Genomic DNA, 19,254 nt, shown 5'->3' on the forward strand with positions numbered 1-19,254 from the left:
CATGTATAGGGGGACTTTTAATAATTTCAGATGCTCAGTTGACAAATGAATATGGCTCCAATTGATCATCATTCAACTGATTAATGAGTTATTGTCACAGTTAATTTGTAACCTGATGAGTGTCCATTTTACAGGTCAAGTCACAATCAATATATTTAGCTATTTTTTATCCAGTATTTAAATTGTGTTTTTCCTCAACATTTCCTGTTTACTTTTGTAATGTAATTGCTGCTTTCTGTGTTTGCAGTGCTTTGTATTAAGCAGTACTACTTAAGACATCAGTGAAGCCCATTTTAATATTCATTTACTTTATTATTTCAGTTAAATTCAAGTACAGTAGCAGTCAAGGATTTTGATACACCTCCACTTTTTGGAATAATAGCAAAGACATCAAAACTATGAAAAAACGCAATTGCAGCCACCAAAACAGTGGTAAACAAATCAAAACTATCTTATTGTTTTATTCTTGAAGGTAGCCAAAAATGTTTTTTAAAAATATTTTTTGGAAATGAATTCATGCATATGCATCAACTTCACTATTTACAGTTGTTTAAGAAACAAATTTCAAGCATTCAAGCATACATTTTTAGATCAAAATTTCTTTGAATGCATGTTTCCCATTATCTTAATCGGGTTTATCCAAAGTTTTGACTGGTATTGTACTGTTTATCGAAAGAAGTATACTTGTATGTTCATAATGGCATCCTCTTTTAAAAAGTTACAGTTATTTCAATAAATAAGGAAATTATTTACACTTAAACCTTAGGGGCTGGCTATAGGTAAACCAGCAGAGACATCACCGTGCCGAGTGAGCAACCACTCCATTGACTTGGATTCATTTCAGCTACCTTGGGACAGGATTCTTGACAAAGGTGCATGCGAATGTATTCAACATACATTAGCTACATATCCGATGGCCTCCATCTTAGCATGTGTGCTAATGATGTAATAGTCCTGTTTTTGTTGTTCGTAGTCTGAATTGATCCGATGGAAGCCATGAACATCTGTTGAACTTCAGTCAGTCAGCTGTTGAATATGAAATTTGTGCATTTTACTTTCCTTATTTGCGTCTTGCTTCTTCCATGCAGTTACATTACCTTAGTGGGAGTGAAAATGACAGCGAGGACAAGCTCTGTTACTGCGTCATGGTTCTGAGCGTGATGATTACAGCTCGTATGACACATGAATCACACAGCAAAACCGTTATGTTATAAGGCACAGCTGTGTGCAATAATGCAATATATTTAGAAAAATGTTACAGTAGTAATGATAGAAACTGGTATGCAAAGATATTGTAGCTCTTGTTTATGTAGAAAACAAACACCAGATTAATGTAAAAAAATTCACGCGTAATCATTTGAATGTGATCATTTGTCAAAATTAGCAGCCCTGACTGTATAAAAATAACCAACCATTATGAAGCTTTACACTGCCATTTCAAACGTGAATTTATATTGAACTGGTGACAGACAGAGCGGTCAATGTGAAGAGGGCTGTGACCATGCATGATGGACACAAGAACCTCCCAGTCAAAGCTCTGGACTCCAAGGGGAACAGAGCAGCAGCTAGAGCCAGACTGCATGAGCCCAGCAGCGGCCGCCGTCACCATCACAGTGAGGTGGACAGTGTCACTCAGGAGCAGGTAAGAGCGGTGGCTTCCTCTGTACCAGCTGCAATATGACAGTGACTCATACTGCTTAGAGTGTTAAAGCCATCTTGCTGAGATTTAGCCCATCAAAACTGTTTTTATTTTTTTTTTTAATCTGTTATTTACACTAAAAGGTAAGTCCAAAGGTGCCATTTTGTTTCCTCAGGCTGAACCTTCTCCAGCTGTCCCAGTGCTGATGTTTCCACAGTCTTCAGGAGGTCTGAGGAGGAGGAAGAGGGACTGGGTCATACCCCCCATCAACGTCCAAGAGAATAACAGAGGCCCCTTCCCCATGACAATTGTGCGTGCATGTGACTGTAGCTCTAATTTGGGTTTGTTTGGAGTCCATAGTGGTTATTTCAGTCTGTATATCTGGATGCTGGATCCAAAATTAACTTCATGGTCCACCAGCCAGGGTAACTGCAAGATGTGAAAATTAATCAGTCAGATTTTACACCTGTAAAAATTTGTAGTGAATCAAGCTAGTGTACATTTTAACTAGATCCTGCAATGCACACATCTCTATGGTACCACATAAGCTAAAAGCACTAGGCAGTCAAAATCAAGAGCGGTTTCCCCTCTTTTTGATGGCATGTATCATTCTGAACATAATCATTTCTCTGCTGTGTGTTTACTCAGTCAAATGGTTTAGTTCATCTCCCCACATTTTTAAACTGATAGTAAAACCAATTATCAAAATATGCAATATCATAGACACAATGTCGAATCAAGCCAAATTTTCTGGCGATAGAAGAATTCTAGAAGAGACTGCACACAGAGATGACCTACATGGTATTTCACAACTGGAAAATGACAATGGGGTCCTCCCATGGACTCACAGGGAAAAAAAAACTATAGGAACTGGACTAAAAGAAGTGGCGGATTTAGGTATGGGCGACATGGGCGCCCAGGGCGGCATCTTGCCGGGGTGGCACGGGACGGTGACATTTGCGCGATCGGTTTTCTACCGCTCATTTGCACGTCATGTCAATGATATCATATCACCATGTGGGTCAATTAACCTTGTCGGAGTGGGCGCCCTGACTCTAGTTTGTGAACTAGGCAGGCTACTGCCTGGGAAGGTCTCCCACTCAGAGGTACGAGAAGTAGGGGGGAGGTAGGAAGCCCGAGGTAGGAGGAGCGGGGCACCTCTAATTTTGTACAGCACTAATGCAGTTAGTAAAATTAGGGGAGCCATACAAGCTAGAACCGCCACTGACTAAAAGGTGTGTGTAACAAAAAAGACACACCCTAGATTGACTAGTAACTCTTCAACTATAACCTGCCAAATACACAGCCTACTTGTGTTTGTGAGCTGGTGTTTTCAGTTTCAATTTCAATCCGTGTGAATGTGTTTGTACTTACAGATGAGATTAAGCAATGATAAAGACATTAAAATACAGTACAGCATCAGTGGCCCTGGTGCAGATGAGCCCCCTGTTGGGCTTTTCACCATTGACAGAAACAGCGGTGTGCTCTATGTGACTCAGCCTTTGGACAGAGAGACAACAGCCAAATACAAGGTGAGTGGTTTTCTTAAGAGTACCTGAATTTTATCACAACTGGAATAATTAATTGTTGTTGTTTTTCCCTATTTACAGCTTTTTGCACATGCTTTGATAAGTCATGGTCAGGCTGACGACCCTATAGAAATTTTTATCAATGTAATTGATCAGAATGACAACAAGCCTGAATTTACCCAGGATCCCTTTCTGGGCAGTGTTCCTGAAGCATCACCAAAAGGTACAGTCATTTCATAGTTGTGTTTGATTAATGATGTAATGCCATATACCTCAATGAAACAAAAAATTACACCCCATATTTCATGAATATTGTACTCATAGTTGCATTCTAAATCCTCTATCCAGGATCCCAAGGAATATCTGGGGCAATTTTTGTCTTAGTATGAACACAAAAATTATTCTGATTTTCATTTTCTGTGTTTATCACTTTCAACTTTCAGATTTTGAGTTTACGAAGGTAACAGCCACTGATAAAGATGAGCCTGGGTCCCTGAATTCTGATGTGAGATACGCCATTTTGAGCCAAGAGCCAGAGCAGCCACAGCCCAACATGTTCACCATCAACCCTGTGAGCGGAGGAATTCGACTGAATTCAGGTGGACTGGACAGAGAGGTGCGTTCTCTGCTCAAAACAGCATCGAAATGTAGGATGCAGTGACATTGATTGAGGGCAGTTCCTCTCCTGCTTTGTTGGACTCTGACTGTACTAGAAGTGTGGTTCTGATCTCTCTCAGGGTGAGAGAGAGAGAGAGAGAGAGATTCCGCATTTTCGGTCCACCAAAAATTTGCTGCATAAACGCTAACAAAATCCAACCAGAAACACCACTAAAAAAAAAAAGTGGGAATGCCATCTTGCGAGGTGACATATTTACATTCACTTCAGCCAGCTCATAATTCTGATGATGCTCGTGAATGGTCACCCAAAGGACAGTGTCTTCGACTGATTCTATGTTGATCTGAACTAAACCGTGAAGTTTCAATTGAATTCTGGTCCACATGTAACAAAAGAGGACGAAACCAGTTCGAATTGTTCAATTTCAGTCCACTGGACTTTTTTTGGTCAGAAATGAGGCTAAACTAAATTTTAAAAAAGTTGTTTTGCAAGTTGACCAGATGCAAATCACTGCCAAGTAACCTCTTTGTTATAAGTGAGGAATGCAGGCATGCACTAAACTAAATTTTTTTTTGCGTTTCTTTTCCAGAAATTTCCTAAATACACGTTGGTCATTCAAGCTGCTGACCTGGAGGGGGATGGTCTCATAAATACCTGCACAGCAATCATCACGGTGACAGACAGCAACGACAATGCTCCTCAGTTTGAGCAGACTTCAGTAAGTTAGTTTGTTCTTTATGTTTATTTTCAGGTTCATGAAGGTTTAGAATAAAATCTATGTCCTAGATGTGTAAATATACATGTATGAGTGTATTGGTGATTCATGTAGGAGCATTCTTTAACACTTGCTGTGTTTAAATCATGTATTCTGCTTAATGTAATACATATACACTTTCCTTCAACAGTACACAGTGTCTGTCCCTGAGAATAAAGTGGGTGCTGTGGTGGTGAAAATGCCAGTAACTGATGGGGATGAACCTCACACACCTGCCTGGTCGACTACATACAAGATCATCCAAGGGAACGATGGAGGGTTCTTCAATGTCAGCACTGGACCCAGCAAGCTGGAGGGCATTATTACTACAGTAAAGGTAAAGCTACATGACTCGGAGACCAAACATTTGAAAATGTCTCTGAAGTAAAGGGTAGTGTCTTTGTTGTATAATTTTTGGTTCTGTTTGTAATACTTTGCTTCAGGGCCAGATTATTACTTGTTACTAATTTGAAATTAATTAACTGAACATTTCTCCTCCCTGTCCAGGGCCTTGACTTTGAGAAGAACAAGAAGTATACTCTGTTGGTCACCGTGGAGAATGATGCTCCATTTGCCACACGTTTGCCCACGTCCACTGCTACAGTCATTGTGAATGTGGAGACTGAGGCTCCATTCTTTAATCCTTCTCAAAAATTTATTTTCACATCAGAGGACCAGGCTATTGGTACTGATTTGATTCAATACAGAGCCACCACTCCAGATGGAGCTAAATTCCAGAATGTGAGGTCTGTATTGATATTGTCCTATGTAATATCTGTAAATATTTGTGTGTTTTTCCTGAAAATAATATCATTGATTGCCATAATTGCCCCACCTCAGGTATACAATGGGCAGTGATCCTGCAGGATGGCTGAATGTCAATATAGAGACTGGACTCATCAAAGTCAAGAGCCCCATGGACCGAGAATCTCCTTTTGTCAACGATGGCAAATACAAAGCAATCATTCTAGCCATCGGTAGTGGTATGTATATTCTTTAAAAAATCCATAACATTATATTGGAATTATTATTCATCTTTACACATTATATTCCTTTTGGATTTATAGGAGGTATTCCTACAACTGGTACTGGAACCTTGTTGATCGAGTTACAAGATGTGAATGACAACGCTCCAACAATCAATGAAAGATCGATCACCGTCTGTAACCAAGCAACTCATCCCATCCCTCTGTCGGTCAGTGACAGAGATGGGCCGGGCTTTGCAGACCCTTTCAGAGTGGAACTCGTGGGATCATCACAGAACAGCTGGGCGGCAGAAATGAACAGCGCGAGTAAGCATTTAAGTACTTTAACAACAAGTATGGAATGGAATCTCATTTTCACATTTTCCACATTTTCACAGCCTTTTATTTTTCTTTCATGTTTCATGTTTAGAAATTCCCAGAGCTTAAATGCATGTTTTTGTTTTTGTTTTGTTTTTTTTTTTTTTTGGTTTTGTTTTTTTACAAGATTTTAATGGTTTTAGATTTATTAAGATTAGTTTTTAAAGTCTGATTTTTTTTTTTTTTTAAATTGTGTTGTAAATTTTAAAAATATATTTTATCAATACAGGATTATCTTTTAATAGTGAAAATACTGAAGCTGACATACCTTATGCTTTAGTATGCTGCTGAGCTGGACTGTCTGTAAGGAAATCAACTTCACATCTGAAGCTGAGGTGCTGTAGGAGCACGAGGATGCTGCTGAGCTGAACTGCAATTTGTTGTTATAAACAAACCTTTAACTCTTCTTTCATTCTCCTAGAAACAGATGTCATACTGAGACTCAGGAATTTGCTGGAACAGAACGACTACAGCATTGTCCTGAGGGTTTATGACAACCAGGGTCTTTACCAGGACAGTACTGTTCTTGCCAGAGTGCATGAGGAAGCTTGCATTACAAGAGGGTATTTTTGCATAAGGCCTACTTAAAATCATTATCTCTGCATTTTCATTTGACACACACATTTTTTTTAATATTCATGACCAAATGATTAGACTTTCCTGCTTTTAAAATTTTTTATTGATATTATCTGTGATTGTATTGCAGAATTAGGTATCATTGCACATGGTATTGGCATATGCTTGCGGATAATTTGTAAGGGCATGCTAGAGTCTTATCTTTTGCATGCCTTCTTTCTTAATTCTTGTTAAGGTTTTTTAGCTTGGTTTATTCTGGTTTGAAATAAAACAATTTGTTCTGAAAAAAAAGGATACAGGAAGTTTTTCAGATTTTTAATTAATTAATTTTCTTATCTTAAAGAAATCCAGTGAATAATTTCTGTGGTACAGTTTTAAATGATATGGTTTCTTGCCAATGATATTGATATTCAATATAAATTGACATTATACTGATATAAAATTTATATATAGTGTGATACTGTTGTAATGTCTGGCATCAATTAAGTTATACTGTCTGGTCAGAGTCCCTGAAAACCTAATTTCAGCTTTAACAGTAGCTAGCACATATCATGTCCCTCTGCTCTCATGGAACAGTTAGATTATGTTTATTGTATAAAGTCTGACGTATGAAGATACTGTTACTTACTGTTACTTTGCTCCCCACCCATAAAGCAAGAATATAAATAACATAAATGTTGGTAACCATATTAGAATACGGTGTGGATGTACTCTGTTAGTGCAGAATCAATATGCAGGGATTGTTAAGAGAATTAAAACATTGTTCTAAAAGAACTATATCTTGAGGAGTTACAGGTGTATGCAGGTTTCATCCCTCCGTCTGTTGGAAGGATCGTACGCACAGCTTTGTTGTCTAAATAGATGAATCATGAGGGTTTTCATGTAGGATGTAGGACTGAAGGTCATGACAACAGGAAAACAGAAAAAAAGTTCAAAATGAAAGTATTTCTACACAAAAATGCTGACTTTTAAAGTTTGTACAGGATAAGGGCGTTTGATCTGATAGCCCAGGAAAACCACCATGGTACAAGCACCTACTGAAAAGGAAACTAACACACTGGGCCTCTGCAAAACCACTCAGCACACTATCACACAGACTGCTGGGCTCTACATTCATGTGCATTTTCACCAGAATGACTCTTATCCCCTTCATGATTTCACACTCATATGAAGTTCCTACGATTCTGTTCTCATGATTCTGTATGTGTTCCCTGATATGATGGTATAGGAGTTCATTTTTTTCTCATGATGCAAAGGGAGTAATCTTTTGTTTCCTGTTAGGCAGGTACTGGTACAAAGTGTGAGACTAAATAATGAAAACACCTCTCTGTCTGTCAGAGGTCACCTTCACACCTCACCTCCGTTCCCACCCACAGCTGAAGATCTGACTCTGCTGATTCAGGTGAACAAACAGTCATAGGGACACAAATCTGTCACAAAGGAGAACAGTGGAGACATTAGAATAGATAATAGGTGAGGTCTCAATGGGTGCTTCAGAGTTCTGGAGCTGATACAGACAGCTGAGAGTTCTGGAACTGAGGCAGGCAGCTGAGAGTTCTGGAACTGAAGCAGGGAGCTGAGAGTTCTGGAACTGATGAAGAGAACGGAGAGTTCTGGAACTGAGGAAGATAACTGAGAGCTCTGGAATTGATGTGGGGAAACAAGCTTTTTGGATATACCCTTCTCCTGATCCAGGTGAGTGTGGATTCTCTTGTCTAAAAGCTCTGTGTTATTCCTACTAACAGCTGTGCACATGGGCCTGTTTCAGGGTGAAAATTCAGTCGTTGCATAAATTAACTTTGAGGATAACTTCACTTCGATGTGAGAACCCAATTTATTCCCTCTTGATTCTACAACTGAAATACTGAGCAAACCAGGATACTATTCAAGATGGAAATGGATGGCACACAAATGAAGAAATATGTCAAAAGTTTTCTTTTCTGTCTTGAATCCCAGGGTTGGGCTACTGGCATATTAGCAGGACTTTCGCCATGCCAGTTTTGCAGCCGGTTTGTAGGTGGGTTAGTCCGTAAATTGGATGGAAGTCTTGTACAACAGGGCACAATTTTTGGTAAAGGTAAGATGATTTAAGACATTTATTACATTAATAATATGCTTAGTTTTTTATTGATTCTATAGCAGTACAGTCTATCAACAAAAACAATTTAGTTACTATACTAAAGTATTGTGTCACTTTGCATTGCTTACATTGACAACTACATGTCAACCAAAGTATCTGAAACGGATGAGTTTTTAAGCACTGAGTTCATGGAATTATGATGTAGACATAATGTTGTAATGTGTTAATGTGTAAATAAAGCATTTGGGCCAGAGTGATTGTGCAGGTCTGTATTTTATCTGCATGGGCTTGGTTTTAGTGACACAAAAACATGTTGCAGTTGTCAAAGGCACTTGGCGTGGTTTTTTTCAGTAATTTGACGTCAACACACAGGCAGCAAAAAACAACGTCCCAGCCCACTTCCCAATTGTGCTGCTGTCTGCATCTGTTTTGCCAGTTTTGCGTGCTGTCAAAACACCAGAATTGTGTTGGCTCCACCTCTTTTTTCTTGCACTTGACCAATGCCCACTGTTGTGGCAACATCAAAATCAGGCCCCATGATTTCAAATTGTGTCATCTTTCAGACACTGTCTTGACTTATTATTTTGCAGGGAGTTTTTCAGAAGGCAGGGGGAGACAGAGAGCCCCTTTTCTCTCAGAGGATTCCCGCTTTAAAGTGGAGCCAGATGGAACAGTCATCTTAAAGAGAGCTGTGACCCTGCATGACGGACACAAGAGCTTCAGACTCCAAGCCTGGGACTCCAAGGGCAAGAAGAACACAGTCACGGTCACAGTGGTGCATGAGCACAGACAGAATCACCATCACCATCACAGCGAGACGGACAGCGCCACTGAGGAGGACGTAAGATCTGTCAGCTTCGATATGTTTCCAAACTCTCTCTGGGCAGTAGGGTGGTGTAGCGGTTAAGGAGTTAGTCTTGTAACCCAAAGGATGTGGCTTCCTTTCCCCAGTGGGGCCTATGGTTGAACACTTAAGCAAGGTACTTTACTTGAAAGCAGTATATATCCAGCTGTGTAAATGTATGACATGGAAGCTATTTAATTGCTGGGGAGAGGTGAATCTGCTGAGTGAAGAATGTAAAGTTTTCAACTTACATTAAATCACTCTCTAAAGAGCTCATAAATAATCCCTCCAAGAGGCTGCTAACATTGCTGACACAGTGCAGTATATCTGTTTTACTATCTATCATTCCAACATTTTCTACAAGAAAATGACCCACCTCACATTGTTTTCATTGACTCCTTTTTCTCCACAGCATATAGCCAGTGGAGATGCCCAGAGCTTCCCAATATTGCTGTTTCCACAGTCTTCAGGAGGTCTAAGGAGGGGGAAGAGGGACTGGGTCATACCCCCCATCAACTTCCCAGAGAATGACAGAGGCCCCTTCCCTAAGGCAATGGTCCAGGTATCAACCTCCCTCCAGCTTGTGCTTATGCTCACAAATTTCAGCAGCTGATTTGCTGATGCGACCTCTCTTACTTGTAGATGATGTGGGCAGCAGACCTTCTCGTTTTTATATTTTAGATCAGGTCCAGCAATGCTAAGGAGATGGAGATCACTTACAAAATCACGGGACCTGGGGCTGACCAGCCACCCGAGGGGGTTTTCACCATTGACAAGCGTTCAGGCATGCTGTTTGTGACCCAGCCACTGGACAGAGAGAGGAAAGATACATACATGGTACGCAAAACCCATGGGAAAGATTTGGGCCAATTGCAACAACATTAGCAGGGTCTGAAATCTCAATATGGAGTTAACCCCATTGGGGGTTGCAGCTGGCCCAGATTGTCTGTTTTGGTCACCGGTTTAGGCCACTAGACCATATTACTTCAAATGGCAGTTTTAGCAGTTAAGTGGCTGGTACAAACCTTTGCTAATGCTGTTTTGTAATCATCCTTAAAGTTAACATATTTATATTTTTTCATTTGGCAGACGCTTTTATCCAAAGCGACTTACATAGGTTACAGTTCTTTACAATGTTATCCATTTATACAACAACTGTGGGTTAAGAACCTTGCCCAAGGGTACAGCAGCAGTGTCCCAGCGGGGATTGAACCGGCAACCTTTCGGTTACGAGTCCTGCTCCTTAACCACTATGCTATGCCGCAATCTCTTGTCTTCCTGTGTGAAGCTGCTGGCACATGCTATGGCCGTTGGCATTGGCAAAGCTGAGGAACCCATGGAAATCATTATTAGAGTGACTGATCAGAATGATAACAAGCCGGAGTTTACCCACAATCCTTTTCTGGGCAACGTAACCGAAGGAGCGCCACCAGGTGGGGAAATTTGGAAAAACTTGGCATTTTTTTGTGTGTACAGTCATGATTTATTTCACGAATGTGCTTAGAAAAACCAGTAATATATTCATTATCAGTACATGTTGTGTACTATTTATGTTAAATATATTTTGTTTAAGTTATAGCAAAACACAGTGAGTAGATTGTAAACTGGAAATAAGTTTCTCATGTTTGTAAAGAATTTAGGTCAGAAAGTAAGAATTTCCTATATATGTTAAAGTTCCTATATATGTTAAATCAAGATTCATTTAAAACATTATCTGAATAGGTAAGGAATGTACAGTTAAAACATGAATATGCATATCCAGAATGCCATATGGATTTGACACTTGTACTGGGCCCCCCACAGCATTTTTTAATCAATCAAAACTTTTATGTCTCATTTCATCTACTTGTAAGAGCACAAAAATCTGGCAAAACAAGGTCAAAGCTAAAATAAAACTCAGTTTTTATTTATTTTATTTTTAATTGATTTTTTATTTTATCAGCAACAATCACATGTGGGCTGGGAATTGATTACTTTTCTCAGAATGATGTACACTGCTCTTTGTAGATTTTTATTTTTAAGATTTTGCAGTTTTTGCAGTTTTGCAGAGTAATGTTGTTCATAAAGTGCAGTTGTTTGTAATATTCTACATTCAATTTATTCAGTTCTTATAAACAATAAAAAGTTCTTCACTGTATATTTATGCAGTGTGTGTGCCTGGGTATAATTTAGTATTGCTACAGGGGGTGGCAATGTGTGTGTGTGTGTGTGTGTGTGTGGCAGTGTAGCACAGTTAGGGTTATTTCGTTTCAGACTCTACATTCATGAGGATTACAGCGGTGGATAAGGATGATCCCTCCACAGACAATGGCATTGTGAGGTATAAAATCCTGAGCCAGGAGCCGCAGTTGCCGAGTCCTCGCATGTTTGCGATCAACGCGGTGAGCGGCGTGGTCAGTGTTGCCTCGGAGGGGCTGGACAGAGAGGTAGGGCTCCTCCTCTGCCTTTCAGCATTGAACCAGGTTTGCTGTTGATGAATGTGTGGTTATACAAGGTGATGCTCCTTTTCAGCACTGTTTCAGAAACTGTGTGTCAAAGACGACCTTTGATGCTCCCCTGTGTCGCTAACCATGAAGAAAATGCACAGGATCAATTAAACAATCATGCAGTTAATCAAATATTACATTGCATTGCGTTAACATCATTTCTCAACTGCTTTTATCCAGAGCGATCTAGAGTGGCATGAAAGATAGGGTACAAAGAGGACACCACTAACCACACATGAAGAAGCAAAGATATTACTCAGATTATGCATTAAGTGCGTGCCTAGATCAGCATGTACGTGCAACATCATGTACACCACAGAGGGACTACGCCACACCAAACACAAGACTAGCATATAACCTAAAGTAAAACTTCAACACATATAGCTACACATAAGAAGAACAAGCACTACGTCAATATACTTCAGCAAATCTGAGCATTCATTTGTGAAACGCAATCAAAGTCATTCTACAATGCAAACTTTGCCATGGCCTTTAATGGTCTGAGCCATGCTTTGATTCCTTTTTAAGAGTTCCCTTCACTGATCTCATTTGCATCCAGACACACCCGGAGTACAAGGTGGTCATCCAGGCAGCTGACATGGAGGGGATTGGACTTTCTAGCACCTGCACAGTGATCATCACAGTGACGGACAGCAATGACAACGCCCCTCAGTTTGTAAATGCCTCTGTGAGTTCACGATACCCCTCCCTGATGCTGGGTTCCTGCACATCAACCACTGAACCAAGTGTTATAGAGTCAGGAAGCTGGTGGTTACATTTTACATTAAGTGGTGCATGTGTATGTCAGACATTATAAAGCACAATGTTTTCTTATAATTTGCTTGGTGTAGTGGGAAGGCCATGCTCATGTTGGCGTTATGTATGCCTGATGAAGTGAGACATTCTGGAATCGTTCCAGTTTTCCACTTTCCTGCTTCATTTAACATATGTCCCATGGCATAACACCAGTCTTTATTTATCTGTTTAACCCTCTTCTTTTACTGTTTGTGTTTCATCTCCTGTTTTACTGTGCTGTTGTCTCTGTTTTCAAAAATGTTTGGATCTTATCACTCTTACTTATACACTGCACTTGTGTCATCTTTTTGACTTTTGAGAAACGTGCTACATCAGTAAAAGTTAGTGCTATTATTGTTATTATTATTATATCTTAACCAGCTGATATTAGATCAGCACCATATTCTACTATTAATTCTCATACCTATCAACATAAATGTGTCCTGATATTTTTATAACGGTGGACTGCTCTGAGTAATAAAATATCTGTTTATGCGGGAAATGTATAGCATAGCTGAGCTGTCTATCCCTGCAGTACTCTGGTTCGGTGCCTGAGAATGAAAAGGGAGAGATGGTGGTGAAGATGCCAGTCACAGATATGGATGAACCTCACACATCTGCTTGGACCACAAAATACACCATCATCCAAGGGAATGAGAGAGGGCTCTTTTGTGTCAGCACTGGGCCCAGCAAGATGGAGGGCGTCATTACGACAGCCAAGGTAGAACTACCGAACAAAAAGACTATGGTCCAAATTCATTTTAAATACAGTATTTTTCACAAGGTTTACCAACTATAGAATTTATGTTGAACATAAAATAAGCATTTAAAAGGGCACCTGAAGCAGTTTGTTGACATTTAATCAAAATGATCTTAGTGATCTTTTAAAATGTATGTCTCATTAGCTTTGAAATATTATTTGTATTTTTATCTCAGGTTGATAAGATTTGGTCTTTTAGATGAAGTATCAGGTAAATCCTTTGTGCTTGAACTGAGTTGTTCAGTACATCAATGAATAGATCATACAAAATGTGTTAATGTGAGTAGAGTACAGTTACCAAAAACTGTTTAAATAACATCATATAAAAGTATAATGTGTTCTCATTGATATTAGGACCTGGATTTTGAGAAGAACAGGAAGCACACTCTGCTGGTTACCGTGGAGAACGATGCTCCATTTGCCACACGTCTGCCCACCTCCACTGCTACAGTCATTGTGAATGTGGAGGATGTGAATGAGGCTCCAACTTTCAGTCCAGCTGAGAAGGTCATTAAAGCACCTGAGGGCTCTACTGTGGGCAGTGACCTGACTGAATATAGAGCCAAAGACCCCGACTCTGCTAGGAAACAGACTGTCAGGTGAGACACACATACACGCACATACACGACCACACACAAATGTGTACTCACGCGCACCTCGTTTTATAAGTTTCATTCTAAACGCTGATTTCTTTTCGCTATTTGCCTGCTCAGATTTATAATGGAGGATGACCCTGCAGGGTGGCTGCGTGTCAACAAAGAGACTGGTCTCATCAAAGTCAAGAACCCCATGGACCGAGAATCTCCCTTTGTCAAAGACGGCAAATACAAAGCAATCATTCTGGCTTACGACAACGGTAAAGAGTGTGTTCAGATCATTTAACTGCAGAGAATCAGATCAATCTGACTAATTACTTTTAAAACTTTTAAAATGCGCTAGTATTGTCTTACAAGGTTTATTTCCCTCACTTGTAAGTCACATAAAAGCGTCTGCCAAATGAATGAATGTCAATGTAAATGTACACTTCCATTTTAATTTGCCAAGTGAGAAACTTTAGTTTTTTTTGACCAGCAGATGACACTCCGGCTACAGGCACAGGCACTCTGGTGATAGACCTAGAGGACGTCAATGACAACGCGCCGACCATTGACCAGAGAGAGGTGAGCATCTGCTCAGAAGATCCAGAGCCTGCCCACCTGACCATCAAGGATGCTGACGGTCCAGGCAACACAGGCCCTTTCAGAGTGGAACTGCGGGGAGAATCCAGGAGCAACTGGACTGCCACAGTCAACAACACATGTAAGCTCTTTTGCAGATGATTAAGCTCTAGTGCAGATGATTAATTGGACAATCCTGTTCATTTCCTTAGTGAGCTCCTCAGCTCCACCTAGTGGGAAAAATACAGCAGAGTACAGATGATGGAATGGAAAACTAGTTATTATCGCAGAATACCTTTTAGCTCACTCAGGTGGAAACAGTGCAGATGGTCAACAGGAAAAAAATACCACGAGAATACCTCTGTAATTCCCTCTAGTTGTAACAATGTAGACTGGAAAACTATAAGCATTTCCTTGAGCAGTGCTATTTAGCTCCCTCTAGTGGTAAAAGTGTAGATGGTCAACTGGAAAAGTACACATATTTCTAGCAGTCTCAACAGCGCAACAGTCTCTAGCTCCCGTTAAGCCAACAGAAAACTACGCTTATTTCCAGCAGTGCACTCTCCAGCTCCCTCTGGTGGTGCAAGTGCAGTGAATCAACCGGAGAATACTCTTCAGCTCCCTGTCAAGGTGCTGATGATCAACCCAGAGACTACAGTTACCTGTATTTCCTGCAGTGCACTTTTTAGTACCCCCTGTAGTAAAAAAGTAGAGAACTATGTCACGATTTTCAGCAGTACGTTCTTCAACTCTCCAGTGTGATCAAGGTGCAGATGATCCACTCACCATCTAAAATTTTTAGTCAATTGTCAAAAAGGCAGCCATTTTGTCACTAGTTCACTAACTGACAAGGGACACAGTTCTCGCCCCTAGTGAGATGGCAGAGACAGTGCCCTTAGTTAACTAATCACGTCTTTATGATTAAATGTTAAAAGTTTGCCATACTTTTTTGCTATTCCAGATGGTATAAGAGCGGATGGTCAACTGAAAACCAGTTATTTCCAGTAGTAATCTCTGTAGCTCTGTGTTGTCGTAAAACTTCAGCTGATCAACTGGAAAACTAGTTATATCCACTATTATTCTCTTTATCTCGTTCTAGTGGTGGAAACACTGACAGTAAGCGGAACAACTACAGTGATTTCTTTTAGTAAACCCGTTAGCGCCACCTAGTGGTTACAATGCATATAGTCAACTGGAAAACCATGGCTCTTAAGCGTGTTTTAGTGATAAAGCTGCAGATGGTACACTGTACAGCAACACTAAGCATTAAATAGCTCTTTAGCCCCCCTTAGTGGTGATAACCGGATCTACACCTCACTACCAGCTTGTGTAAGACCCTTGTCATGATGAATATCATTATTCCTTTCTTCTCCAGCTGGCAATATAATTAATCTAATGCCGAAGAAGAATCTGGGGCAAGGCGACTACCACGTGGTGATGAGAATCTACGATGTGGGGGCACACTTCCAGGACAGCACAGTTTACGCTGAAGTCTGCCACTGCAGAGGAAGTGTTTCCACCTGCGTTCGGCGTCCGCCAAGCCCGCACACTCACGAGCCAGCCACCTTTGGTGTCTTAGGAGCTGTCCTTGGCATCTTATGTACGTTTTTTTTTTTTGTATTCTTCCATGGCACCTCTGGTGGTGAGAAAATCAAAAGTCTTTAGCTGGACACATAGTCCAGTGCATTTAAATAGCAGCCCTGTAAGGGTCACTGATTTGGTTAAGTCCAACAAAACACTTTCCTCAGAACTCATTTTGAAAATGTCTTTCTGACTTTTTTCCCCTAAAACCTAAAATCAACTTCAAGATCTAGTTAGATATTTATGTGTTCCATGTTAGATTGATGACAGTTATAAGCTGAGCTCCTCATACTTTTAGCCTATTAAGAGTCCTAGGTGCCATATGCCATAAGCCAACTGCGTTCCGGACATCCTAGGAGACATTCTTATAATCACTCTACTGTTAACTACTATTGTCTGTCAATTGTAAATGTCTTAAAGTACATTGCATAATTTGTCTCTAACTCTATCTGCCCAGTGCCGGCCAGAAGCAGATGGGCCCCCCCTATGAGCCCGGTTCTGCTAAAGGTTTCTTCCTGATAGGGAGTTTTTCCTTGCCACTGTTGCCTTCGGCTTGCTCTCAGGGGGTCTCAGGCCTGGGAACAATGTAAAGCTGCTTTGTGACAACTTGTGTTGTAAAAAGCGCTATACAAATAAAAAAAAATTAAAAAATGAATATAAACGGCTCATTTCTGCCAGTTTGATTTCTTTGTATTTTGCCCAGTTGTTTGTGTTGATAGTGTTGCGCTGTCGTTCCTCCCAGTGCTGGCGCTGCTGCTGCTCGTGTTCCTGAGGAGGAAGAGCGGTGTGAAGAAGGAGGAGCTGCTGCTTCGGGACGACGTTCGGGACAACCTCTACCGCTACGACGAGGAGGGCGGCGGGGAGGAGGACCAGGTGGGTGCTGGGGGATCACACTGACTGAAGCCAAGGGGTCCCTCCTCTTAGGTCATGTTCATGTTCACGTCATCTTTGCACTATGTGGGCGACAGTGTAGCATAGCGGTTAAGGGGCAGGGCTCGTAACTGAAAGGTTGCTGGTGTGATTTCCTGCTGGATCATTGCTGCTGAACCCATGGGCAAGGTACTTAACCCACAATTGCCTCAGTAAATATCCAGCTGTATAAAATCGATAACGTTGTAAAAACCTGTAATTGACATAAGTCGTTCTGGGTAAAAGCATCTGCTAATTGCCAATAATGTAATGTAATGTAATGAAGTTGACACCTATGTGTAACTTCTTATGTTGTTACGGATCTCAAGCACAAAACAAAAACTGTTCGTTCCAAGTACGGTCAGCATGACCATTATTCTAGGACCACATTCCTACTGTACCTAGTTAATCCTACCAACACTCACTGTTTTTCTGCACTGTTGTGAGTTAAGTTATCTTAACACACCCTCATAACATGATGGCCAGTGCACCTGCACAGTTCCTTCTCCAATCTCTAAATGTCCATCATCAAGCAGGCCAATCCTATCCAACACCCTTGTTGGGGAAATTGAACTTACACAGAGAGTTAAGCGGGCTGTTTCAGTCAATATTCTTCCGTGTGCATGGTCGGTTCAAGACAATTTTTTGTTTCCTTAGCATTTAAAATTGGTTGTATTTGATTTTAAAATATTAAAGTTATTAAGTTTTGGGGTTTTTTTCTTGTCCTTTAAGGAATATGACCTAAGCCAGCTCCACAGAGGTCTGGTCCGGCCAGACGTCATGCGTAACGATGTGGCCCCAACGCTGGTGGCTTTTCCACTGTACCGACCACGTCCTGAGGAGAATGAGGAGATTGGAAACTTCATTGAAGAAGTAGGTGCCATCTTACGTGACAGAGGTGTGATGGCAAAACGTCTGCAAAAGGCACTAGTGCCCTGTCTTGCATCTGGGGTGGTGTGTAAGGAGCAGGGTTGAAAACTGACAGGTTGCAGGTTCAATAACCTGGATGGGCAATTCCTGTGGTATTTTCAGTGCTTCTGACTGAGTTGACTCCCCTGAATTGCTCCGAAAAATATTCAGATGTACAAATGGACAATACTTACACTGTATTCGTCACCCTGGATAAGGGCGAATGATGAGAAAATAATGTTATGAATTTTTGCATCACTTTCCCTTGCTGCTTCACACATTTTATGTGCTGGGGGATGGGCCACATGCTTGTATTGAAATGGAAGCCTCTTCATCAGACTGACCCTGTAAAAGCCTCTCAGAGCTCATGTTCTGAAAGTGCTCACATTAAACAAGTGAAACCAGTTATCTTCACTAATTAACTCTGGCAGCTCTCTCTCTCCCTCCCTCCCTCTCTCTCTCTCTCTCTCTCTATATATATATATATATACAATATTCCCCAGCTCTCTATCTCTCTCCAGCACTGACAGGATATTTTTATAGCTTTTGTAGCACAGTAACTTGCCACGTTTTCTCTGGCGTTTTTCAGAACCTGAAGGCTGCGGATAACGACCCCACCGCGCCACCGTACGACTCCCTCCTGGTGTTCGACTACGAAGGAGCGGGCTCTGAGGCTGGCTCTCTCAGCTCCCTCGACTCCTCCAGCACTGAGGAGAACCAGAGCTACGAGTACCTGAGCGAGGCGGGGCCACGCTTCAAGAAACTGGCAGACATGTTCTGTAGTGGAGAGGACTGTGACTCAGACACACTGCCTTCGAAAACAGTGTGGGTCTGACACAATAATGGGTGCAGTGACAGCATCCTATCATATGTCCTCAAATCCGGTCACATGACTCCTTAGCCTCAACAGTACCACAGATAATGTTGACTTTCTCTCAACATGTTAAAATGGGGTTTAATACAGTCTCCCTTATGACTGTTCATTACTTTATTTGTTAATAATGTTTTATATGTGTATAGATAAGCATTTGTTTTGCAATGCCACCATAAGGAAAAATAAAAATAAACTAATTTTCATTCTTTTCGGTTGTGGTTGTGAAAATTTGAGAACCTTCGGAAAACTGAAATTCAGAGCTGCATACATTCCAGAAGTATACCTTTTTAGGGAGTGATTGTCAGGGTGCCTCTACACACATTATACACAGTTATACAAACATTAAATATACAGATATATACATATTAAATACAGGATCAGACACATTTAAAAAGACATTCC

The 19,254-nt window shown here is 40.8% G+C and overlaps 1 protein-coding gene across 1 annotated transcript in view; it reads left to right on the plus strand.

The window, feature by feature from the left end:
• Nucleotides 1–19,016, plus strand: part of LOC118788244 (protocadherin Fat 4-like) — a gene marked incomplete at its 5' end in the record, with an annotated part of 35,592 nt that extends 16,576 nt beyond the window's left edge. The window contains 25 exons of the mRNA XM_036544200.1: nt 1,470–1,642; nt 1,815–1,955; nt 3,016–3,171; nt 3,250–3,391; nt 3,612–3,784; nt 4,374–4,502; nt 4,690–4,875; nt 5,046–5,284; nt 5,379–5,521; nt 5,606–5,830; nt 6,303–6,415; nt 9,253–9,378; nt 9,794–9,943; nt 10,063–10,218; nt 10,670–10,814; nt 11,635–11,807; nt 12,427–12,555; nt 13,198–13,383; nt 13,777–14,021; nt 14,136–14,278; nt 14,494–14,721; nt 15,955–16,179; nt 16,903–17,033; nt 17,802–17,942; nt 18,568–19,016. Of these exons, the coding sequence (XP_036400093.1) occupies nt 1,470–1,642; nt 1,815–1,955; nt 3,016–3,171; nt 3,250–3,391; nt 3,612–3,784; nt 4,374–4,502; nt 4,690–4,875; nt 5,046–5,284; nt 5,379–5,521; nt 5,606–5,830; nt 6,303–6,415; nt 9,253–9,378; nt 9,794–9,943; nt 10,063–10,218; nt 10,670–10,814; nt 11,635–11,807; nt 12,427–12,555; nt 13,198–13,383; nt 13,777–14,021; nt 14,136–14,278; nt 14,494–14,721; nt 15,955–16,179; nt 16,903–17,033; nt 17,802–17,942; nt 18,568–18,813 (4,244 nt within the window). The remainder of the gene's footprint in view (nt 1–1,469; nt 1,643–1,814; nt 1,956–3,015; nt 3,172–3,249; nt 3,392–3,611; nt 3,785–4,373; nt 4,503–4,689; nt 4,876–5,045; nt 5,285–5,378; nt 5,522–5,605; nt 5,831–6,302; nt 6,416–9,252; nt 9,379–9,793; nt 9,944–10,062; nt 10,219–10,669; nt 10,815–11,634; nt 11,808–12,426; nt 12,556–13,197; nt 13,384–13,776; nt 14,022–14,135; nt 14,279–14,493; nt 14,722–15,954; nt 16,180–16,902; nt 17,034–17,801; nt 17,943–18,567) is intronic.
• Between the last annotated feature and the right edge of the window lie 238 nt (nt 19,017–19,254).

The sequence above is a fragment of the Megalops cyprinoides genome, chromosome 13, assembly GCF_013368585.1.
Source record: "Megalops cyprinoides isolate fMegCyp1 chromosome 13, fMegCyp1.pri, whole genome shotgun sequence".
Classification (NCBI taxonomy): Eukaryota; Metazoa; Chordata; class Actinopteri; order Elopiformes; family Megalopidae; genus Megalops; species Megalops cyprinoides.